The 25,545-nt window shown below is 39.7% G+C and overlaps 1 protein-coding gene across 1 annotated transcript in view; it reads left to right on the top strand.

Annotated features, from left to right (window-relative positions):
* The window catches only part of LOC139944116 (uncharacterized), a 52,890-nt gene that overhangs the window by 2,073 nt on the left and 25,272 nt on the right, over positions 1-25,545 (top strand). Inside the window, exons 2-23 of the mRNA XM_071941076.1 lie at positions 654-802; positions 1,160-1,510; positions 2,197-2,389; positions 3,556-3,746; positions 4,614-4,856; positions 6,259-6,643; positions 8,423-8,563; positions 9,453-9,638; positions 11,084-11,325; positions 12,080-12,233; positions 12,974-13,062; positions 13,332-14,237; positions 15,016-15,157; positions 15,539-15,707; positions 16,390-16,574; positions 18,821-19,075; positions 20,040-20,209; positions 21,082-21,244; positions 22,240-22,277; positions 22,780-22,836; positions 23,405-23,530; positions 24,994-25,119. Coding sequence (XP_071797177.1) covers positions 654-802; positions 1,160-1,510; positions 2,197-2,389; positions 3,556-3,746; positions 4,614-4,856; positions 6,259-6,643; positions 8,423-8,563; positions 9,453-9,638; positions 11,084-11,325; positions 12,080-12,233; positions 12,974-13,062; positions 13,332-14,237; positions 15,016-15,157; positions 15,539-15,707; positions 16,390-16,574; positions 18,821-19,075; positions 20,040-20,209; positions 21,082-21,244; positions 22,240-22,277; positions 22,780-22,836; positions 23,405-23,530; positions 24,994-25,119 — 4,661 coding nt within the window. The remainder of the gene's footprint in view (positions 1-653; positions 803-1,159; positions 1,511-2,196; positions 2,390-3,555; positions 3,747-4,613; positions 4,857-6,258; positions 6,644-8,422; positions 8,564-9,452; positions 9,639-11,083; positions 11,326-12,079; positions 12,234-12,973; positions 13,063-13,331; positions 14,238-15,015; positions 15,158-15,538; positions 15,708-16,389; positions 16,575-18,820; positions 19,076-20,039; positions 20,210-21,081; positions 21,245-22,239; positions 22,278-22,779; positions 22,837-23,404; positions 23,531-24,993; positions 25,120-25,545) is intronic.

Below are 25,545 nucleotides of genomic sequence, written 5' to 3'. Positions count from 1 at the left end.
TGGAATTGGAACGAAATGTTATTTAGTAATGTTCATTCATTTTCTATTCCTCTATTTTATTTAAATTTGATCACATTTAACCTAATGGAAAAGTTTCACGCCACCACTTTTTTCATTAGATATGAATTAATATGGTATCTTTTCTAATTTACCTCAATGAGATATCCCTTTTTGTAAAAATTTGTGGAAAAGTGGTGGTGCCATACGGAAAGTTATCCAAAATTACTTGTGAATGGCCACAACGATAAATTCAGTCAAGGAAGCAGCTTCCAACTGCTGCTTCAACATTCATCTGTCAGCTGTCATCGTGACTGTTCTTTTTTTTTACCTGGATAGGTGATAGGTCTTGCAAGTCACTACTTCAAACCTACCCTAGAACAATGAAGTTCTCATTCCCCTAGTCCCCTATTCTCAAGTCTTAATCAGCGTTCTTCCTTCCTTCGCCAGATGGATGGAGGCCTTGGAGGCCTACTATTCTATAGGCCTACTATATTGAAGTCTGCTTGATGATTGACCGTCTTGCTCATGGACTTGAGTGCCATCAGAGGACTGGAACCCTAACTCCAGAAATTATCTTCCTGAACTCTACCCCTTCGGCCAAGATGCAAATTCTATTAAATTTTGACAGCTACTGTGTTATACTTTACCCATAGATGCAGCCATATTGGATGGATGCTACCTGATCACCAAGGAGAGTCGTACATTCTTGAATTCAGCCGGCAATTATGATCCCAGCTTATTGGATCATGACACCTGTGCCAGAGCCTGTGGCAATCAGGACTATGCATTTGCTGCATTACAAGTAAGTTCACCTTAACCCGACAGCGCTGGGATTTCTGAAATTTGTCCGAGCCCAAGCACAAAATAAATTTGTCAGAATAAAACCCTTGACTTTTTGAAAGAAAGTTGACAAAACCTTCTTGTTGACGCAGAATTTGTTGGTTCTTTCAAGGAAAAATCAGGGTGAATCGGTGGTTTCTTTCCCCGCCTCTGTAGACACTGGTTCTGGATTGGGTTTTTCAGTCCCTACCTGACTGCATGGGTTTTCCCTTATTAAGAGGTTCCTCCATCATCAAAAACTTAGCATTTCAGAAGCAACATTAGTCAAAGAGAGATTTTCACATGGTGTTTAAGTTTCTGATTGTCCATTATTTTCCAGGTTGGTCAACACTGTCTCTGCACCGACTCCACCCCAGACCCAGCAGCCAAACAAATCGATGAAACCCTGTGCAACACGCCCTGCACAGGCGACAACACTCAAGTCTGCGGCAGTGCTGATTACATACTCGTCTACAGCATCAGTGCGACTGTCGCCTCAGTTCAGCTGGACGCTACCACGGTTTACACTGTCGGTACCAAAGCACCGGTCAATGTGGCGCAAGTGGAAGGAACAGACTTGAAGTATTCCTTCGACTTTGGTGATGGGAGTGCACTGTCCAGTGATAACAATCATGTGTACACTACACTTGGGGATTATATTGTATCGGTGACGGTACAAAATGATATATATGTAAGATATGAAAAAAAGGTTGTGTATCTGAATTTATTTTCCTCATCAGTTAAACGTAACTTGCGACTTCCAGTTAACCATTTCTACCGCTTACACATCCTACCCCCCTTTTACCCATCCCTTCCTTTCTTCTACCCCATCCCACCCCTCTTCTACCCCATCCTACCCTTTTTCTACCCTGTCATACTGTACTCCCTTTCCTACCTCGTCAGCTACTACATCCGACCCCCTTTTCTACTCAATCCGACCCCCTTTTCTACTTCATTTACCCCCAATTTTGACCCTGTCTACCCTATTTTCTACCCTGTCCTCCTTATCTTGCCCACCCTCTCTCCTTTTCTATCCCAGTCTACCCCTTTTTCTATCCTTTCCCACCCCCACTTCTGCCCCCTCCTGCCCCTTTTCTACCCCATCCTAACCCCCTTATCTACCCCATGCTAACCCCTTTTTCTAACCCATCTTCCCCCTTTTCTTCACCATCTTACTCCTCTTCTACACCATCTTACCACATTGTCTACCCCATCCTACCCTACCCCATCACACCCCTCCATCCTACCCCCATCCTACCCAGTGTTCTACCTCGTCCTACCCACATCCTTCCCTGTCTCCCCTTCTAAACAACCCTTCTCCTCTCTTCCCATTACCTCCCTCTTTAATCCTTCTATTAACTCCTCTTCTTTCTTCAGGTTGCATTTGACTCCATTCCGGTTCAAGTGGATGTTGCCGTAGCTGGTGTCACAGTCATCTGTCCGTTTGCTGCAGGAGTGGCGTCTGACTTTGACTGCGTAGTGGAAGTCCTTCAAGGAAACAACCCAAAGATGACACCAAAATTTGACGTCTCGCCAGATTTAGTTGCAGGAAATGAAACCAATGTTGGAGGTAAGAACTTTAAACTTTGAACCTTGAACCGTTTTGACTCCTTTGGAGTTCAAATCACTCAAACAACCCAGGCCCAATTTCATAAAGCAGAAAATACTTCTTGACAAATTTGTTTGCTCAGCAAAAATTGAGTGGGGCACCAGTCACAGTAAGACAAACTTAATGCAAATTTGGCTGCTTATAAGCAGCTATACTAAGCAAGACTCTTCTGTGCTTAGCGAGTGTTTGTGCTTTGTGCTTTATGCTTTATGAAGCTAGCCCCTGTACATAACACGCAGCCGCTTCAACACAAACTTGCTAACTTTAAGGTAATTTATTTGTTTACCTAAAACATTATTTTCTACCAAGTAAAAAATCACAACGTAAATAAGAAAACCAGCAAAGATGTTCATGTCTTGTGTTTCGTTGTACTATTAAAGACAGTGGACACTATTTGTAATTGTCAAAGACCAGTCTTCTCACTTGGTGTATCTCAACATATGCATAAAATAACCAACCTGTGAAAATTTGAACTTATATGGTCGTCGAAGTTGCGTGATAATAATGAAACAAAAAACACCCTTTTGTCACACGAAGTTGTGTGCATTCAGATGCTTGATTTCATGACCTCAAATTCAAAATTTAATGTGAGGTTTCGAAATCAAATTCATTCAAAATTTAAGCAATACAACCATTAAAGGGTCTCGACTGGGACTCGAACCCGCCCTCTGCTGATCAGAAAAACCAGAGTTTTAATTCGGTGCTCTAAACAGCACGACCACAACACTTCCATTAAAAAAATGCTATGCCCTGAACAATTTTGCTCAAGAGAAAAAGGTTGCCATCTAATTAAACATGTTACATACCCTGTGCACAACTGGTTCCCTGCAGATTTTTGCTGAGCAGAAAAATCATTTAACATTGTTTTCTGCCGAACACCTTTATGAAACTGGGTTGTGGTTGGTTCCCGATTTACTGTTTACGTGTGCTGAAAATGTTGATCAAATTGTCCATATTAATCCAAAGCCTAGTTCATACTTCTTGCAAATGCCTCGTGCAAGATGAATTTGTTCGCGTCACAATGTGAATAGGGAACGCATACAAATTATTGCGTCATAAGAAGTATGAACCGGGCTTATAAGATCTGATTTTATTTTATTCCAATTATTTTGCCTTCTCCCATCCAGTTCCAACTTACTTCTCCATGGGATATGCTTCTCAAGATCCCGCCTTAACATCACCTGCAAGTAGCGAGATCCAGACATCAACGTCTCCTTTCTTCTGGGTCATCCCCGGGGCTGAGACGCTGGAGACATCTCAGCTAGTGTCTATCGAAGCATTCATCAGCGAGGTTGGAGATGGAACTCTAAGTTTTGTGGTAAGGTTTGAAAAACAAAAGCATGACAAAAATCTCCTCGTGTTTTCTTGATGATGCTCATGCCCCTCCGAGAACTGCACCTTAGTGTGGAGTAGTCTTGAGTTGCTCTCTGCAGGGCTTTATTTTATGGCTCTGTTTACCGCAAAATTCTGTGATTACAAGTGCCTATGGGGCAAGCTCATAATTTCTGTGATAGCTATGTTAGCGGAGACTGCCTAGTAACATTGGGGTTTGACATGCGTGTAAGCAAAAATATCCGGCCTTCTAATCTGCGAAATAAGTTGTGTCACTTTTGTCCTTGAGTAGGGCATTTCAGTATAATATTTATCCTCTAAAAATAGGCCCATATTTCTTCAGTCTCCTGACGATGACTAGAGCAAGCCAGTCGAACGTTGAGACCAATTTAAGAACTCACTCTGCCGTAGTACAGGTAATAACAATCCTATAAGCTAAAGTAGTAGTCCAAGGCGATTTTCTGTACCTTATGCCCAGGTAGTAGTTAATAAGCAGGACAGTTCTTTTCAGAACTAAGAAGTCTTTGGAAAAATCTGATAAATCTACTCCGCGGTGGTAGAACATATAGCAAGACAGTTGTCTCTACAAGAGTAAATTCTGCCTGGCAAGTATATACACACATGGTGTTACCGCAAACCAAATATATATCAATTCTCACTAAATACGTAAATTGCACATCGGGCATGCACACCAACACTACTGGTGGCCCAAATGAGGGAACATTGTACCATTATGGGGAAGATGGTTGTGTGATGCATAGCATTTGTGCGTCTATCCAGTGCACAACTTGAGCTCTTTGATGTTGATCGTATCATCCCCTAATTGTTCTCTTTGTGGGATTTAAATTTCTAGATTTACAACCCGGTATGCGTATCGCCAAGCAACACCTACTGCCCGACGGACAACGTGTGTCGAATAATATGCGACTTTGACTGGACCATGCGCTCACGCCGTACGCAGGAGACCTGCAGTGGGTTGGAATACTACTGCTTGACGGGTACCAGCTGTAGTACCAGTAGTACGTGCCCTGCTGAGTCTGCACGCTATGTGACGGATACCACTGACAATCCCAGGGCCGAGTACGAGGTTGTTCAGGTGTGTATAGATTGATTGCCCCTTCGACAAAAGTTGTTTAATTTAATGACAGCACTTTGTCAAAAGTATGACACACTGGAAGAAAATTTCCTTTGTGACTGTTCCTTTAAGGTATAGGTCATAATTTGGTAAATACTTAACAAACTAATAAGGGAATCAATGTGTGGTGAAGAGGTTTTCAACTAGTGATTTAATCCCAACGAGGCCTGGTTCTTGATAATTTTACCGAGACGAAGTCGAGGTAAATTATCAAGAACCAGGCCTCGGCGGGTTTAGACCACTAGTTGAAAACCGATTCAACTCACTTTCATTCCCATTCATAAATACCTTTTTGGTCAAAAACATCATCACTTTTTGGTCAATTAGTGAAATAAATGCAAAAATTACAATTGTTAAATGGTTTCTTTCAACACAACACCCCTCCAGTTATGAAATGGTAAAGCCCTCCGCCGCCCTCGGGTAAACAACTCCTTATAAGGGAATGCTGTGCGCGTCGCACGTATCGAGGATGTGGCACAACTGTTTCAGCCGTTCCTCTTGACCAATAGGAATGAAGAAACTGTCTTATAAGAACAGGTGCTAAGTCGCGTGTCATGCCCATGAATTAACACTTTTTACCGGTCAAAAACAAAGGTTTATACGCACCCACGTGACAGTTTCGCTATTCCTATTGGTGGAAAGCGCGTCACGTGGGTGTGTCTAAACCTCTGTTTATGACCTGTAAAAGGTGTTGAAACATGGGCGTGACACTCGAGCTTGCACCTGTGCTTATAAGACAGTTTCTTCATTCCTATTGGTCAAGAGCAACGGCTGAAACAGTTGTGCCACATCACGCGATACCCGAGGGCGGTGGAGGGCCTAACCATTTCATAGCTGGAGGGGTGTTGTGTTGAAAGAAATCATTGAACAATTATAGTTTTTGCATTTATTTTACTTTTTGACCAAAAGTGTTGATGTTTTTTGACCAAAAAGGTATTTATGAATGAGAATCAAAGTGTGTTGAATCGGTTTTCAACTAGTGGTTTAAACCCGCCGAGGCCTGGTTCTTGATATTTTACCTCAACTTCCTCTCGGTGGGATTAAACCACTAGTTAAAAACCTCTTCACCACACATTGATTCCCTTATTAAACTGACAAAAGAAAACAATACATGACCCTACTGTTAAAGTTCAGGCATGATATTCCTCCTATTTAGGTCTAACGTCTGATTTTTTTACCCTTGGAAAAATCAGAAAAAGCTGGTGAAAAGTCTATTAATGCCTACACCTTATGAACTGGTAGGTTAGCCTTTGTGCTAAAAGTTATTGTCTTACTTTGTTCAAAGGACTGAAAACCGTGTCTTAAAACTATTATTTTGAAACTACTTTGCCATGTATTTGATGTTCACTTGTTCCTTTGACAGGTCATACCAGTCACTGGTCTCACAGCTGGACACTACTTTCACGACCTCACAAACTCACCAATCAAAATGAGCATCGGCTACGTCTTAGGGTTCGAAACGAAAACCGGCGGAGCTCAGATAGCCCACGAGGCCATCCCATCCGGAAGCCCGGTAGAGTTCCAGCTCAGCGGCTCCACTGCCTCCGTTGGTAGTACCCTGACGATGCCAAGCCCCGGGTATCAGATCCGTCACCATGTCCGCGGGACGATGGTCGACCCCGCAAAGGTATGGATCCAGCACGCATTCCCTGTGGCCGGAACCTACAAAGTGGAAGCGTTTGTTTACGCTGTAACCGGGCCAACAGTTGCTAACTCTGATTACATTCTGGTGCAGGAGATCGTGGAAGGTACAAGTTGGATTCTTACATTGTCGCATCTTGGGGTTTTTTTTCTTCAAATATTTTCATAAGGTTTAAAATATTTTCTTAATTAATAGTTTGTTATCGTCATTTACAAGTCATAACAACTTTTTGCTTTCCCAAATGTGTTTGTATATAATTGTGACCTGACCCCAATCTCATAGAGCTACTTTTAAACAGATAAAAGTAGCTAAGCATAACAAAATTACGCTCACCTGATTAAGGTTACCAGCCAATCCACCATGTCTCACGTGCAATTTGTGACTGGTGTCCTGCTCATTTTGTGCTTAGCAGAAATTCTTTAAGCTTAAGCAGCGCTATGAAAATGGGCCCTGGTTTGTGTTGACAAATAGTCCCAACATACCCCAGGGACCAATTTCAGTCGAGCCTGAAAAACTTAATAAGCACAGACAAATTTGAAATGGGTTAACAGCGAAACTTCCATAAAGTTGACATTTCTGCAACTTGTGCCCCACTCAATTTATGCTTAGCAAAGACATCTGCTAAGCCGTATGTTCTGCTTAACAGCTTTATGAAACAGGGCCCCGATGATGTTCCGGTTTGTTTACTGCAATTTTTTAATTTGTTGAGCTAGAAAACAGTTTAATCAACATATATTGTATTGTTACTAACAATCTTCTTTTTTATTGTCCCTTTCCAATTAACCATTTCATTCTCTGTATCTTTCATTCTTTATATTTTCTTCTTTCTTTCTGTTTTTGCTCTCATAAACTTTAAAGACACAGACCTTGTTAAAATATTTTCTTTTTTACATTTAAAATTTCTTTGTTTTTACTTGTTTATATTTACCAGTTTTAAAGAACATCTTATGCTTTTTACATTCCAAGGAATACTTTTAAAAAGGGACTTTTAACTAAGATGATTCTGGATGGGACAAAAGTCACACCCCTTTGTTAAAGGATCTGGATACTATTTGTAGGACACAAAACACAATTTCCATAGATTTAAACCAAACTCACACAGTTTGAGGATACTGATGGTAGAAAGCTTCTCTTAAAATATTAATTTGTGAGGTGCTGGAGTTTTTGAGAAATGAGTAAAACAGGTCACACAAAAAATGTTGTCTTGGGATTAACATTATTTTAGCGTATGATGTATTTTCGTGACTTGTTTTACTCATTTCTCAAAAACTACAGCACCTCAGCAAGTAATGTTTTAAGGGAAGCTTTCAATAACCATTATTCTCAAATGTAAGATTAATGTAAGTTTGAGGAAGTTGTGTTTTGTGTTACAAAAAGTACCCAAATCCTATAATCGTCTTCAATTGTATTTTTTCATGTATAGACTAATCTGAGCCCAACATCATGGCTCTGCTTACCATGGACTCTTTGTGCTTTTGGTCATATCTCTATATTTTGGCTCTAGATGTAATAGTGAAAAATGCTAAGTAATGTGAAGAAAGCTCATGCACAAGCAAAAAATTTGTAGTGGCTAGTGATACAATTTAACAGAATGGATGTTTTGCTTGCAGTAAAGCGAGTCATGAAATTGGACCCTAAATGCATGGAGGTAATATAATCAGCTGAGGTTTGGGGGGGGGGGGGGGGTAGCATCATGAGTAAATCCCTTCTCTTTTAATTTTTTTTTTGAGTAACATTGGTTCTGAAAAACCACCAGTTCTTTTCAGAACCAACTACACTCAAAAACAAAAGAGAGATGAAAAAAGAAGAGATTTACACATGGTGACATCGCAAACCTCACCTAAAATTGGTCCCTGAATTTTGATCTTGTTTTGGGCCGGACTAGGTCTGCAAGTGGAGGTGGACAATGATGTACTACGGCTGGGAGAAACTGTCACAGTATCGGTTCGCATCGCTGGAGGTGTAGGGGTGAATTATACTTGGAACTGGGGAGACGACAGCCCAGAAGAGGTCACTGTCCGACAAGGTATGGTTTGTTATGTTGTGGTTTTACCTAGGCCTTGTCACACGTCACATGAGGCAACTTTTACAGGCAATTTGGAGGCAACCAACTAGGACATGAGTAGTTTTCAAACGAATGCCTTACGTTTCCAAGGAATGTATGTGGACATTTATTCAAACGTGAATGAATTATATTCTCTGAGATTGCCTTGGGACTGGTTGCCTGTAAAATGCCTCGTGTGACATGGTCCTTAGGATTCAAAACTTGTCTTTACCCTAATAGGGATGTGTTTTAAAGGAATGCTACAGAATTGGTAAGAAACAAACATCATGAAGATCACAGATTTACATAAAACTTACCCGGTCTAATGATAATGATAGTAGAAAACATCCCTTGTAATATTTCTGTCTGAAATGTCATATTCAATGAGAAATAAATAATCTGACTTTTTTTGGCAACGATGCAATGCAAAATTTGTAATCGTTTTTTTTCAGCAACTGTGCCAGCAAACCAATTCTGTAATGGTCCTTTAAGCACTGAAATCCACAGGCAAATCACTTGGGTGGGATTTGAACCCACAACTTTTGCATTGCTAGAGCAGATGTCTTACCACTAGACAGCGGGAAAATTAAATGTGCGCGATTGGCTGCAGGCTATACATCATGCGAGATGGCTAAACCAATGTGTTGCAGGGGTGGCTAAAGAGCAATAAAAATGAAAAAACGCAGCGCGATCCTGACAGTCATCAGGGTGTGTGGGTTTGAATCCCAGGGACTGCAAAAAAGAAAAAACAAACTGTCAAATTGTTTTGAATGACAAGTAATAAACAACAAGGGAATCTGACTGGATAAATTTTATTCATTTATTTTTATTCTGCTTGATGGCAAAATATTTTCACTGGTTTTTAATGTAGCCGCAACATACGAAGACGCTGACACCAACACGCACGTCTACACCAACAAGGATGGACCTATCACGATCACTGTTCTAGCCATGAACTTTGCCAACAACGAGACGGCGACCGCAGAGGTCAATGTTCAGTACCCTATCAACAGAGACCACTTTGTCATCTCATCCAACTCACCGCAACCTCACGAACGTATGTCAATCTCACTTTCTTTTTGAAAGGGTTTCAGTTCTTTTTGTAAACACAAACATCCACCGATTTCTAATCTACAGTTTAAAGACATTGATGGTAGAAAGCTTTCCTTGAAAGATTACACGCTGTAGTTTTTGAGAATTGAGTCAAACAATTTCATTAAAATTATTTATGCATGTACAAAGGATTGATGGACTCTTCTGAAAACATTGCTCTGTGATTTTCACTGGTTTTTTTTCTCAAAATTTTGATGACTAACGATTCAAATACTTTAGTGAGAAATTATCTTTCTTCAGAGGGAGTCATTTCTCACATTATTTTGTACTATCAAAAGTTCTTAAACTAGAAATGGAAGGTTTGTGTTTAGCCCACTCTACCAGACTTTAGATTTAGAACTTGAGGTCTCGAAATCAACCATCTAAACGCACACAACTTTGTGTGACAAGGGTGTTTTTTTTCTTTCATTATTATCTCGCAAGTACCGTACTTTAAATATCATCTGTATGCATTGGAGTCAGAGACTTACATGGATGTGTACAAAGTGCCACACAAAACATAAACTACTTTTTGCTGTTTCCACTAAAATGGGACCGCCTAGTTTGTTAACAAATGTTCACAAGTGGGTTGAACAGATATGAGAACTTTCAGACTTCTATCTGATTGCTGACTTTTTGTACCAACTTGGTGACAAAAATAGCTGTTCTTTTCTACCGATAGTGATAAATCCTGCTCCTTTATCTTCTTCACTGTGCTTCTGTTGCTAGAAGATCTTTAAAATCTATAACTCCAGGAAATTACATTGTTTCAATAGACCTCCTCAAATTTAGATTGTAGTTTCAGACTTTTTTGTTCGGAACGACACTCATCACTGGGTGAATGTTGTATTTATTGAAACTGATATCATGGGAAGAATGTACTACTCAACCAAACTTAGTGATGTTTTTTTTTCATTTTCTATGTCTATTTATATTCTATTTCTATGTTTTTAAGTGTCACACTATTTTCTGGGTCTATGTACTTTTTGCAACACAAAACACAATGTTCACAGATTTACACTAAACTTACACAGTTTGAAGATTATGATAGCAGAAAGCTTCCCTTGAAATTTTAGGTGCTGTAGTTTTTTGAGAAATGAGTAATACAAATAATTTTTGTCTCAGTTTTAGCATGTAAAAACATATATTTATTAACCAGTTATGCTATGGTTATGGTATACATGTATATAATTGGTTAATGGGATTTTACATGCTAAAATAATTTTTTGTCTTACTGAGACGAAATTTATTTTGTGACTTGTTTTACTCAATTCTCAAAAAAATACAGAACCTCAGTTATTAATATTTGAAGGGAAGCTTTCCACTTTCATTATCTTCAAACCCTGTAAGTTTAATGTAAATCTGTGGACATTTTGAAAAAGCTACTCGAATCCTTTAAATTCCCAACAGCTGGAAGAGATAATTTCATGAACTTCACGGTGACAATCAATCTGCCGGCCGGTGAGAACCTCGGCACAGGGGCTTTCTTTGCTGTCAGTACCAACTACTTTGAGAACAGTACCATTCATTTCATCAGTGTTACCACCGATAATGCAATTGAGTCATTCCCTCATAAAATACGCTTTAGTGGCACTTACATCGCTAGAGTCAACATCAGCAATAAGATATCATCGGAAGTGTATGAGTTTGAGGTAAAGGGGTGTTTTTGGGGACGCTTGGTGGCAGCAGACTTACCAGGTAAAATCCACAGTTCTTGGTTATGTGCGCATGCTTAGAATTATGTGAACAATGGAAATTTACCTGGTAAGTCTGCTGCCACCTAGCGTGCAAAAGTCTCCTATTGTAGTCGTACTATTATTATTTTTAATTTTTTTCCCCCATTTTCCAATTTGATTTTAAGTTTCACTTCCAAATTTCCCTCCTTTTCAATACAATTTTAATATATCTACAATCTTGGTCATATCTCGTTTGGCCCCCTCCCCTGTTCAACGTTGGCTCTCATTGCACGGTCTGCGCTCCAGCTGGGGTTAACAACATTGAGCGTAGGAACCGGGTTGGGTGTGTTTACTATCGTGTTGCCCAAGCATTTTGGTCTGGATTGTAGTTTTCCCAAGAGTCGGCTTCCCTCACATTTGTCCCTATTTGGTCTAGATGATTCCCAAGTACTTTCGGAACAATGCAAAGTGCTCCAACCAACACGGGGGACTAATGTAGTTTCACTTTCACCTGCCAAATCTTTTACAAAAAGTTCCTGAGCCAGGTCTTGGTACTTTTAAAAGATCTTGTCCATCTCCTTCGAAGCTACCCTTACATGTGTGTCTCCCGGCACAGCTATGTTAATGAGATGACGCATCTTGTTCGTCTCCCTAAGTTTACAACATCCGGACAGGTATGTATAACTGTTATTACTATTATTATTACTTTACAAATTGTTCCTTGTTTCAGGTGATGATGATTGAGCCTATAGCCGGGTTGTATCTAGAGCCGATGTACAAGCCTCCATTACCACTAGACGGTGCGGAACAAGTTGGATTTGGACCCATCCAAAACACGTTTCCACTGAACTCTGATGTTGTATTTGTTCCGAGGGTTACAACTGGTAAGTCTTCATCAGTGTGGAGATTTCAGTAGTTGACTTGTGAATGTTTTCTTAAACGGTGTACATTATATTGAAAACAGACTGTTAAAGCCATTGGACACTTTCGGTAAACAGTGATGTCCAAAGGCCCACACTTCGTGTATCACAACTTGTATATAAAATAACACACCAGTGAAAATTTAGGCTCAATCTGTCAGCGGAGTCGGGAGAATTGATATTGTTTTAATGTTTTCTCAAAATGTAAAGCATTTCATGGAGTAATATTTCAAGGGAAGTCTTTCACCATCACCTTGTAAGTTATTTGTAAATCTGTGAGCTTTTAATTTTTGTTCTGTTCAGAAAGTGTCCAATGGCTTTAAAGCGTTTCCAAATCAACTCATCCAGCTATGGCTATGCCCGGAGCATCATCTTGCGTTGAAGTTTGAGACATCCTTACCCATGGCGGCCTTACACTTTCATATTATACTACAGTTACTCCCTGGGTCCTCTTCGGGGAGGGGGAATGTTCAAAGCTTCATAACTCAAATCTTACCTGCGAGAAGCCACTAATTTGATCAGATGCACATTCCATTACAGATTACATATTTTCCTCACAAATCGTTATTTTCGTGAAATAATGCAGCTCCCAATGTTAAATATTTCACACTGAAAAATCTCTGCACTTTGAAACTGGCCTGTTACTCACAAAATTGTTCAAGATTTTGACGATGAATTTGATGTTTTATGATTTTGCTTCCTAGGAACGAATATGGAGTTCACTTTGATCTACGATGATGGTTCCCCAAATGAAGCCTCCTCAGAACTGAAGATACCCCACAGATACAGTGCAGTAAGAATATTCATTATTTCAAGGGATAGTACTTTGGGTTTTTTTTTTTTTATTGATTAATTTTATTCCAATCTTACAGTTTTGAAAGTGGGACAGTTTTGAAAATGGTGTCAGTACAAATTTGTGCAAACTATGATAATTGCTGTGTCTCTGTGCAGAAACCAAAATTTTCTTTTTTGGCAATAACTTTAAATGGCACAATGCACAGTGTATATATTGTATAGCATTGAAGAAAACAATGAGTATTTCTTTGTCTAAATCTCCATCAGACGGGACCATACGTCGTTCGAGTTTATGCTACGAATGCCTTAGGGGATGTGAAGCAGTCCATCGCAAACATCATTCTGCATGAAAACATTGACGGCATCGAGGCGACCATGTTAGCCACCGCAAAGACTAATTTCACTAAGCCGTTGAGCGTCAAAGTCGGTCAGTTGGGAACGGATTCTTGCCTGATGGTAAACTACGGCGATGGTGCCGTTGATCTATTCGGCAACCTCGCCATGTGTCAGACACGCTACGCAACAGCAGCAGTGTCGCTACCCCCAATTGAAGCAGACATGATCTTGTACCATGAGTACGACCCCGGCAACTACAAGCTCTCGGCATTTGGATTCAACTTGGTGTCCGATTCCAAAGCTGACATTTTCTTCGCTGTGTCGTACGCAGCGTGCGACGCCCCGCGACTCCATATAAGAGACGGTCACCCGGACTTCCGTGGACCCGGCATCGTGAGGTTGAACGCATACACTCAGGTGCAAGGGGTGACCACGGTCAATTGCACAACGTTTACCAACACCAAGGGATGGACAATGGAGGAGATTGACCCCATGAGTGGGGAAACGATTGTCGGGAGCTGGAAGATGCTAACGGGTCGCTCCGTAGGGGACCCCTTCTATCTACCTGATCAAAACACCGCAGAGATAAACATCCCGCCGTACTTTCTCGACGTCGGCTTGTGGAAGTTCAGATATACCGTACGGATGGTCACAGCCAGCATGGTGAATTTTACAGCTTTCGTGGATGAGTATATCGAGGTGCGATCGTCCCCGTTACAGGTCCAAATCTTCGAGGGACAGACAACATCCAAAGTCGTAGGCTACAGGAAGACGTTCTTGTTGAGACCTGGAGAGCTGTCACGTGATCCAGACCTCCCTAACGCTGATGACGATCAGGTGAATTTAAAAAATCTTTTTCTCTTTTTTTTTTTTTAAAGGTTTACCCTCACATTTTGTCCCTAAACCTTTTGACTATGCTGCTTCAAGTGTCTTTTTTACAAAACGTTTAATAATAAAAATAATTATCTAAACACCTATAATAATAATAAACATTTCTATGGTGCTCTACAATTAACACAGCGCCTCACAAGAAAAACAAAATAACATAAGTAGAAAACAAAGCAAAAGAAAATTACAAGAGGCTCTCAGTGGGGAAACAAAAACGTTTTGAGAGACCGCTTGAAGATCGAAGTAGACTCTGCTTCTTTGACGTCACAGGGAAGTTGATTCCGAAGCTTAACAGCTGCATTGAAAAATAGATTGTCTCCAGCCTTTTTATAGGAGCGAGGAACAACCAAGCGTGTGACACTCAAAAAGTGGCCTACGCCAAAAGCTAACAATCGCAGTAAGAATGAAATAAATAAACTTGGCAAAATAAGTCTGGAGAGGGTGACTTTTAAGCTCTGTTTTGATTTCAATAAGTGAAATGGCATGAGGTATTTGTGATATTGTTTCAAAGTTTTGAGGCAGTTGGATCAAAACCATAGATGATGAAGAGTATCTGATTTGAGGTTTTGAGAGAATCCTTGTATTGGATCTTGAACAGAGTGTGTGATTGGGCTGGTACAGAGTGTGCGATAAGACTGGTACGGAGTGTGCATTTCTGCATGGAGTGCAAGCTCAGTTTGTAAAGGAGGAGCATTTTCATTCCAACTACCTTTTTGTTTACTCCCAGGGCTTCGACAATATTGAGTACTTTTGTAAGCGAGTCCACGAGCCATGGAAATTGAACGACAACAGAGATATCCAAAGAAGTCCCAATGTATCCTTCACACCAGTTCCTGGTTCTATGGACGAAGGTGGATGCTTCGGAACAGGTATCAATTAACTTAATTCAATAATAATAATATCACCAAATAAGAGGTCGTTGGTTCAGGTCCCACTCTATTTAACTGTCTTTGTTTAACACCAAATAATTTAGAATCCAGTCAGTTTACAATGGTGTTTATAATATAAGAAGATTAATTTTTCTGAGGAAAAAGAAAAAGTTGTATTGGATGTTTCCTTCAGGCAATGGACTGTTCAGTTGGTAGAGCGCCGGCACCTTAATCTGGAGGTGGTTGGTTCAAGTCCCATTCTAGTCAATTTGTCTTTGTTCACAACCTGATCATTCCAAATTTACCCAGTAAGTTTACAATATATTAAGATTTTTTATCTTTTTCTAATAAATTCAAAGATGTCTTGAATGTTTCTTTCAGGTAATGGACTGCTTGACTACAGAGGCAAGATTCTGGAGTTCAACACGGAACACTGCCTGCCGAATATGACCTTTGAACTAATGGTTGTTGTCACTAAGGGGTCAAGGGTCAGCAATGCCTCCATTTGGTTCACCGTGAAACTTGGAGATCCACCGCAGCCTACTATTAGGTTAATGCACGGCCGGATTATTTGATAATAATAATGATAATGTACTTTTATAAGGCGCACATATTAATTTTAAATTATCATGGTACCAAGAAGAAAAACCTGATAATGAAAAAACAAAAACTTTAAGGAACTAAATCTTTTTACACCCGGGCCCAATTTCATAGCGCTGCTTAACAGAAAGCAAATTTCTGTGCTTACTGTAGCAGAAAAATTTGCTTAAGCCTTAGCGTATTTCACAGGTTAGCAGCAGATTTGGAGGGCCATATTGCATGTTTACTGTGGATTTGCATTAAGACGTCATTTATTTTTTAGCGGTAAGCACTGGAAGGTTAGCGTGCCTTTTCGTGTGCTTACGGTTATTGCACAGTAAGCACAATATTGGCCGCTAAGCAGCGCTATGAAATTGGGCCCTGAACTCCCCTGGTCATTTTTACACAAACTTTATATCTTGGGTTTTTAAATATTTATTTTATGATTAGTCAAGTAAGAGTATGGCTTCCGTCTGGCACCCCGAACAAAGATACTGACAATATAGGGAGACTGCCAACATAGGGCTAGATATCTCAGTTAGTTGAGTGCCAACACCTTAATTTGGACGTTGCAGATTCAAGTCCCACTCTTGTCAATTTTCCTATGTCCAACCCCATATCAATTAACACTATGTCTTTTTCTATGGACACAGCTGTAGCGGCGGAACCCTGTTCCAGCAGGCCTACTCCTCGTATGTAGTCAACCCCACCGATGATTTTAGGCTCAAGGCTGGTTGCGAAGGGAACTGTTATGATACAAGCTATGAATGGCGGATGGAGTTCTACAATTCCAATAACTCTCTCTCTACGCTTACTGGCTGGCAGGACTACGCAACTGGTATGTAGAAAAGCAACTCCCCCCTCCCTCTTGTGCCACTCCTTTTTGTTATTTTTGCCAAAAAATATAATAATGACCTGACAATTTAAAACCCAGCAGAGTCTTTCTACAAGAGATATACTCTGATGGATGGGTTCTCCTTATTTGGTGATCCCCTTGCTTATGTTTCCTAGGTGTGTAGTGTAACCTAGGCAAAATATCATTAGCCCTCTTTTTAGGTGTGGTGGACACTATGTGAGTGCCTTGTTTGGTTTGGGTGTATGCAGACAGATTGACCCAAACCCAATACTGTCGTAGCGTACATGTATCTCAAAAAGCCTTACCGAGCTGCTTTTAAAAGCATGAAAAGGAGCTAAGTACAACCCAAACTATGCTTATTGGAATAAGATTACCAGCCATACTACTGTGTCACGATTGTGACTGGTATCCTGCTCATTTCTGCTTAGCAGCAAATGGGTAAGCAATATTTCCTGCTTAAGAAGCTCTATGACATTGGGACATGGGCATTACTGACAACATGGAGAGACCACCAACACAGGGGCTAGGGTAGCTTGGTTGGTAGTGCACCAGCGTAGAAATCTGGAGTCACGGGTTCAAGTCCCTTTCATGTCAATAGACTGTGCAAGTCTCGCGCGGATTTGAACTTCAGGGATCATTGTGGAGTTTTACGTTGGGGAGATTTTGTTTTGTCCATTACTTTAGTTTAATGTAGTTTATGACCATAAAAATGACATTTGTTGTTAAAAATGTAATACTAATTAACATCTTATATAAAAGTACAAATAAAGTCAACAAAATAACGAAGAAAAACCGATAATTAAACTTGACCTCAGGTCAGGGTACTTTTAAAAAACTAAGAATTTGTGCCCATCTCCGATCACAAAACTTACGCAGACGCTTGTTTTGGTCGCGCAGGGTGAAAAGCCTTTTCATTGGTCGTTTAGGCGTCGGCTTCCTCTATAAACTGCGTCACACGTTCATCTAACGCCCTTGCGACCATCGTGCATCCGTGTATAAACCAGGTTTACAAAAGGGGTTTCAAAACATTTAAGATCAAACAAACATCCTTGTCCCAGAGTTTTACTTTTGTCTATACATAGACTACAACCGACAATTGTGTATTTGTTTCAAATGCTAAAACTAATTTAAACAAGCTCTATAGGGTATTTTTGTTGTTTAGATTCGGCATCTAGAATAAATTAAAGCAAAGATTTGATTCATTAAAAAATAAAGTTCTTCAGTTGTCACGATTTCTTGCTCCGGTGCGTGCGAGCCTATTAAGTCTTCACTTCTTGCGACCAACAATGATTCAGTGACCCAATTACTTTCCCTTGTGACTTACAGGCATACCATTTTCCCTTTTTTTTTGTTTTGTTGTTGTTTATGCCAAATACGCCCCAAACAAGGCTTAAAGCCACTCTAGTTAAGGGGCTACAAGAAGAAAATGATTTAACATGAAAATAACTCGGGTGAGCTGGAGGCTGAAAATAATGATATTCCTCTTTAAACAGAATGCTCACCAGCACCCTTAAAGACAGGGACGATGGATGACACTTTCCATCAAGATGAAGAAAACACAGACACTCTCAAACACAAATTGAATAGCTTGACTTTAGTTTGATTTTCGATTTTTTTTTGCCCGTTGGAAAACAATTGTGATAAAACAGCCTGTAAAGTCTTCTGAAAGAATATTCAATGTGTATACAATGGTCAGCCCTTGTACTCAACAAAGTTGTCCCAAATTTTTCAAGGGTCATATTTATCATTAATACCTTAAATTAATTATCAAGAACCAGGCCTCGGCGGGTTAGTTGAAAACCGATTCAACACACTTTGATTCCCATTCATAAATACCTTTTTGGTCAAAAACATCATCACTTTTTGTTCAGTTAGTGAAATAAATGCAAAAACTAAAATTGTTAAATGATTTCTTTCAACACTACACCCCTTCAGCTATGAAATGGTACAGCCCTCCGCCGCCCTCGAGTAAACAACTCATTATAAGGGAATGCTGTGGGCGTATCGCGTGATGTGGCACAACTGTTTCAGCCGTTGCTCTCGACCATTAGGAATGAGAAAACTGTCTTATAAGAACAGGTGCAAGGTCACATGTCACGCCCATGAATTAACACTTTTTACCGGTCATAAACAAAGGTTTATACACACCTACGTGACGCGCTCTCCACCAATAGGAATAGCAAAACTGTCTAAGGTATTTATGAAGGTCATTTTGTTTCACCCCTCAGGCGAATTGACCAATTCCCTGTTTATAAATAAAGACGTCTTCAAAATCCGGGAAGATATACGAATTTACATGTTCACTCTTCTTCTGACGAGCTACGGCCAGCAAGGCAAAGCCCACATGATGATCGCATTGAACGAGCCTCCCCGTGACGGCACATGCACAATCTCGCCGACGGATACGACTGATGCGGAGTTAGTGACTATCGACTGTGTGGGCTGGCAAGACTCGCAGGGTATCAGTAGCTACGAGTTCTACAGTGAGTACTCAAATAAGAGTGATACCCAAACTTATACCTCCCTTAAAGGCATCAGACACTATTTGTAATAATTACTCAAAATAGTTATTTACATAAAAACTAACTCGTTAACGTGCAATGCAGAGCTGTTGATAGTATGAAACTTTGTGAGAAACGGCTCCCTCTGAAGTAACGTAGTTTTTGAGAAAGAGGTAATTTCTCAATAAAATATTTGAACTGAATTCTAGACCTCAGCTGGTTTCTTAATACCTCATTGTAGAGAACAGAGATACAACTCCACCGTACCTGCTCTAGCAAGAATTCTGCCATGTTTACTTCATTTATTATGACATTTGTAACATTTTAAATTTTCAATTTTATAGCCCAATTATTATGTTTTACTATCTTTTATTTTGTGTTATTTGAATGTCTTTAATTCGGAATGCAATTCGTTCGGTAGACCGCAAGTTTGTTGATCATTTTAAAATAAACCATAACCATTATAATAAAATTCCCTCCTTTACATGTACGTCTGGCAATTTTATAATTAAAGCCTTTTTTTGTGTGTGTAGTTTTGCTTTTGTTCAACTATATAGTGAATGTTTACTAGTAAACAAGGTTTTTTTTCAACCAGTGGCTAGCCCAGGTCAAAATTCCAGTTGAACCTAGTTAACTGGGGTCAACTGGTTCAACTGGAAAGTGACCAAACTCGTCCATTTTCCATATTAACCAACTGGTTTGGACTAGGTTTAACTGTGTTCAACTAGGTTGAAATTAGAAACCAGTTGGTGTCTGTCCATTTTCCATATTAAACCAACTGGTTTTAACTGTGTTTAACTAGTTTATCAACTGGTTTCAACTAGTTCCAGTTAAACCAAGTTTAACTAGGTTCAACTGGAATTTCGACCTGGGGCTGCCAACCGTTTATTTGTTCTTTTAATAATAAACCAGAATACAAAATATATTCTATTATTATTTCGCACAGTTGTTGTTCAGGGCAACACGGCCAACAAGGTTGTAGACTTTGGTGCTCACGGTAAAACCAAATTCCACTCTCCAGTCGGGATGAGCGATGAGGGCTACATGGTGGAGTTTCAAGTTCAGATTTATGACAGTCTCGGGGCAACAACTATCTATCCAATTGGGAAGATCAAGGTAAGCTAGAGACTCCTCAGGACTAATGCAAAGACCCTTCATTATTGTGCTACTTTTCAGTCAATTTTGTTTTTTCACTTTTATATCCTGAAACATTTGCTATTTGTTAACATGCATGATACTGGAAGAAACTAGAAATAAATAGTAAACTTGCGGGTACAACCATGTGTAAATCTCTTTTGTGTGAGTGTTGGCTCTGAAAAGAGCCGGTTTGGTCTTGACGTTTCAAACAGTATACTCTGCTCGTTTTCTGGATGATATTCTTACATATTTGGTTGCGGTAACACCATGTGTGTACATGTATCTACCTGCCAGAGTTTGTTCTTAGAGAACTGTCTTTCTTTATTCTACTACCGCGGAGTAGATTTATCGGATTGCTGGGAAGACTTCTCAGTTCTGAAAAGAACTGTCCTGCTTAATGACTACTTGGGCAGAAGGTATAGAGAATATAGAAAATTGGCTGGGACTCTTTTAGCTTATAAGATCATTCTGAAATTGGTCTCAAAATTTCGACTAGCTTGCTCTAGTCATCGTCAGGAGATCCCTGTGTTACTTTTCCATAATTGATATGTTTTCACCGTGTATTTCCTAAAACATTTGCTATATGTTACTTTGTTGATAGGCATGACATTCTTCCTACTATAGCCTGATTTCCCATTACTTTGCCCTAAAAAACTGAAAACAGTGACTAAATAGCCTTAAAAAATCTATTAAACCCCAAACTGTGTGTTCATTAAAGGTCAGCCCTTTTGTTTAAAAAATTGTTCCTACTTTTTTTTCCCAAGGGCCTGTGTTAGTAACTTTCTATTTTGTTTTTAATCGTGTCAATATTAAGAAGACTAAATTAAGAATATAAATTACACAATTTTTAGGTTCGGCCCGAAGCAACAAACGGTACAAATACCTTATCGGGTGATTATGTAGAAAAAACAACCAACTACTTTTCTGCACTGGCAGCGGAGGGAAACTCGCGAGCCATAAATAATGAGCTTCTTACTAAGTCGTCGAAGCTCAATGAGCTACGAGCAGTGGATGGTAAGAAAGCTTCTATCCTCGCTCCCCCCACCTCCCCCCTCTGAAAGTAGACTGGTCCCCTGTCTTTTAGGGACAGGTATTGGTTTTACAGACACAGCGATACCATTGGGTACAACGTACGCGTACGTGTATTACAGTACATGTACATCCATATAATGATGTTTTATATGTAAACATGTACGTAGAATTTGACTGAGAAATGGATGCGAGATCAACGGAACATCTGCTCAACGTGACCTTCGATGTATTAAAGCTGGCTTGAGGCCACTCTATGGCGAAACTCATGAGGCTTGAAGTGTGATGTCAGATGTTCAGGCTACCCTGAAACTAATGTACAATTTTGTTTAAACGTTACACCTGCTTTGTCTGATCTTGAGTGCAAGATGGCAAAGCAACAAGTAGGAACAGTTTTGTCAAAGTTGCTAGAGTCGTGCCTTCTCTTGATTCTAAAAGAGTAAACACAATGGTAAAAATTATGCCAATAAAAGCTTGTTCTTCTATAGCATATTTCACAGTGACGTATCCATACGCTTTACATTAGTGCCCTGGTCATTGGGCCAATAACATTCCTTTAATCTTTCTCAGCTCCCTGAGGTGTATACAGCCCGAGCCGCCAAATGGCACTAGTGGTATTTTAAACACAATATCAACCTCTACCCTAACATGTATCCATTTATACCCCTGGGTGAAGAGAAGCAATTATAGTAAAGCAAACAAAGAAAAGCATCCCAAGTGCCATGACCGGGATTCGAACTGACACTCTGGTGCTTTAAGCACCAGAACATAAATTTGATGCTCTGAACCACTCAAAGCCATCACACTTTTCACCCTGGTAGTGTCATGACCGGGGTGCAAACCTGTATCCAAATTACTTTTGCCACCAGAAATAAGTCTGGTACACTCGACCACTCGGCCATGACGTGATAATGGTTCCCAATTCTCAAATAGTTTTGAATGTTTTTTTGTTTCTCCTTTTCTTCCTTTTTTGTCACTAGCGCATAGACTGAATGGTACTAATGTCACTGCAACGGAGGTAAAACATCTTTATGAATAGCCCTTTTTATTTTTAAACTTTTTTTTTTTTTTTTAAGGCACTGGATAGGCCTACTATTGGTAATTGCTCAAAATCATTGTTTGCATAAAAAACTTACTTGTTAATGATCAATGGAGAGATAATGAGAGTATAAAACATATGAGAAACGGCTACTTCTGAAGTAATGTAGTTTTTGAGAAAGAAGTAAATTCCAACTCAAATGTTTGAATCTGATAAGAGACTTCAGGCCTGAATTTTAGGCAAATGAAAGCCCACAAATTTGTGCAACTAGGGTGTTTTTTTTCCTTACATTATTCTCTTGTAACTTTGATGACCAATCAAGTCAAAATTTTCACAGATTTGTTATTTTATGCAAATGTTGGGATACACCCAATGGGAATACTGGTCCTTGACAATTACCAAAGCTGCGAGTGCCTTTAAACTAATTTAAAAGAAGAATTAGGGGATTAATAACAAATTTTGTCCTGTTTCTCTCCTTTAGAATCCCACAGAATACACCGATGAAGATCACCAGCGAGGTAGGACCCAAAGAGCTTATGTAAGTTGTCTTTTTTTGTACAGAAAAAATGTCCAAAGGCTTTTTCATTCACAATATCAACGCAGGTACCCATTTATACCCCTGGGTGAAGAGAAGCAATTATAGTAAAGCATCTTGCTCAAGAACACAAGTGTCACGACCAGGACCCGAACCCACACTCTGATGACTTTACCACTAGAAATTAAATTTGATGTTCTAAACCACTCGGCCATGACACCAAGTATTTGATGTGGTCAAAAAAATGTTTTCAAAGAGCTGCTAAAATCTGTGGAGTATACAGCCCTGTCAACCCAAGTGCTCAAGTGGTTTTTCATACCATTCACAATATCAACCTCTACCCTCGCAGGTACCCATCTATACTCCTGGGTGAAGAGAAGCAATTATAGTAAAGTATCTTGCTCAAGGACACAAGTATCACGACCGGGATTGGAACCCACACTCCTGTTACTTAGCATCAGAACTTGATTCGATGCTCTTAACCACTCGGCCACAACACTGTATGCACTCTATGTAATACCCTTTAACTTTGTTACATGGCTGATTTGTTATTCTTGTCCTTTCATTTCAGATAAGACTTCAGATGGCCGAGTTGGTCATTCACACAAGCATGGACTCGCTCTTTGATGTCCTGAATAGCGCATCGGCTATCACTGTACTGACAGAGGCTTACGATGAATTATCACACGGAACCCTGGTAAGCCGTTCAAAATGGACACACTACTCAATCAGGCAGAAGAAAACAAACTCTGTTTCCGGTTACCCAATTAAATCCTAGCTTTATGTTGCGACCCTAAACTTTTTATTCGGCATTCAAAATGATAATTACATCAAGGACAAAATGATTGACTTATACAGGCATGATATTTGTACTACTTTAGTCTGTTTCCCAATTTCTTTTGCCCTTGGTAAATTGTGATTAAAGGAACACATTAATAATAATATCAATAATAATAAGACTTGTAATGCGCACGTATCCACCCTGCTGGGTGTTCAAGGCGCAGTAAAAATCAACAACAAACAAAACAAAAACAAAACAAAGAAAAACAGACACAACAAACAATAGTCCTTGAAAACCTGTGACATAAGATAAGTTTTTAGAAGAGATTTGAATGTTGTGGTACAAAGACAAGTTCTAAGATTAAGTGGTAGAGAGTTCCAGATGCGTGGCGCAGCTGAAGAAAAAGACCTGTCTCCCCATGATTGTTGAGACTTGGGTTCAATGAGAAGAAGCATGGAACTTGATCGAAGATTTCTTAATGGAGTGTAAACTTGGAGACGTTCAGAAATATAGTGGGGAGCCTTGCCATTAAGTGCTTTGTGGACAATGAGCATCAGCTTGAAGATGATTCGTTGAGAGATAGGGAGCCAGTGTAGTTGTTTCAGAATGGGGGTGATGGAACAGGATTTCTTAGACATTGTCACAATGCGGGCAGCAGTTTTTTTTGAGGCGTTGAAGACCAGAAATCTGGTTGTTAGGAAGACTGTAGAGAAGAGCATTGCCATTGTCAAGGCGAGAAGTAACAAATGCGTGAATGACCTTTTCAGTGGCACTTTTGTCCAAGTACTTACGAATCTTACCAATATTCCTGATGTGGTGTGATGACAGACGAACGATGTTGTTGATGTGTAATTGAAGTGTCATTGATGAATCAGAAATAACCCCTAAGTTCCGAGCTTGCAGCGAGGGAGCTATCTGAGCATCACCGATGGAAATGTATGGCACTGAAACCTTTGTTAACTGTTGACGTGACCCAAATAGAAGGAACTCTGTGTTATCATCATTTAACTTCAGGAAGTTTTGTTGTGTCCTTGGATCTGTCGAGTTGGTATTTGAAAAGCGTTTGTAACCGGATGTTATTAAATGCATATGATTAGAGAGATATATTAAAAGTAGAATATAATGATCCACACAAGTATCACTTGAAATTGCATGGTTTTCCTTTTACCTCGTCGACTAACACGGTCGGCCATTTATGGAAGTCAAATTTTGGACTCCCATAAATGGCCGACCGTGTTAGTTCGCAAAGTAAAAAGAAAACCACACATTTTCAAGACAAATTTGTGTGGATCAGTGTATTCTACTTTTAAATAAATTAAAAATTTAAAAACATCTGTTTCTTTTTAGTTTCAACCTTTATTTTTTTTAACCTTTTGTAGGAAAAGTTGGCAACGCTTGGGGAAATCATGGTGAAGACCGTGAGATTATTGGCACCAGGAGCTGATCAGAAAACTATCTTAAAAGTTGCGAAAACTTGTTTTGAGGTGTTCGTTAATCTACTCTCTGTAAGTACGCAAATGTTCAAATTGTTTGGCAGATGTATGTTAGTAAGGGGGAACCTGTAGGCCAGAATCCATGTGTCAAGGCCGAGTGAATTAGTTTTGATGGTTTAGTAAAGGGATGTTATTGGCCCAATGACCAGGGGTCGTTTCCGCAAAGAGTTAGGACTAGTCCTAGGAGATGCAAAAAGCCTATGGCTAATAATAAATATACATCAAAGTCTTATATAGCGCACGTATCTACATGTACCAAACAAGGTACTCAGGGCGCTAAGTATAAACAAAACTTTCAGAAAGATAGGTTATTGAAGTTATGAAGTCTGAGACCCAATTATTTAGCACCTTATAAGGGTTTACGAGGTACTACAGCCACAGCCAGGAACACCGTGGCTTTACGTCCCATCCAAAGGACGAAGCAGTGGTTAAGTGTCT

This window comes from Asterias amurensis, chromosome 11 (genome assembly GCF_032118995.1).
Source record: "Asterias amurensis chromosome 11, ASM3211899v1".
Taxonomy (NCBI): Eukaryota; Metazoa; Echinodermata; class Asteroidea; order Forcipulatida; family Asteriidae; genus Asterias; species Asterias amurensis.
Note: the sequence above shows the minus strand (reverse complement) of the source record. Positions and strands in the feature narration are given on the sequence as shown.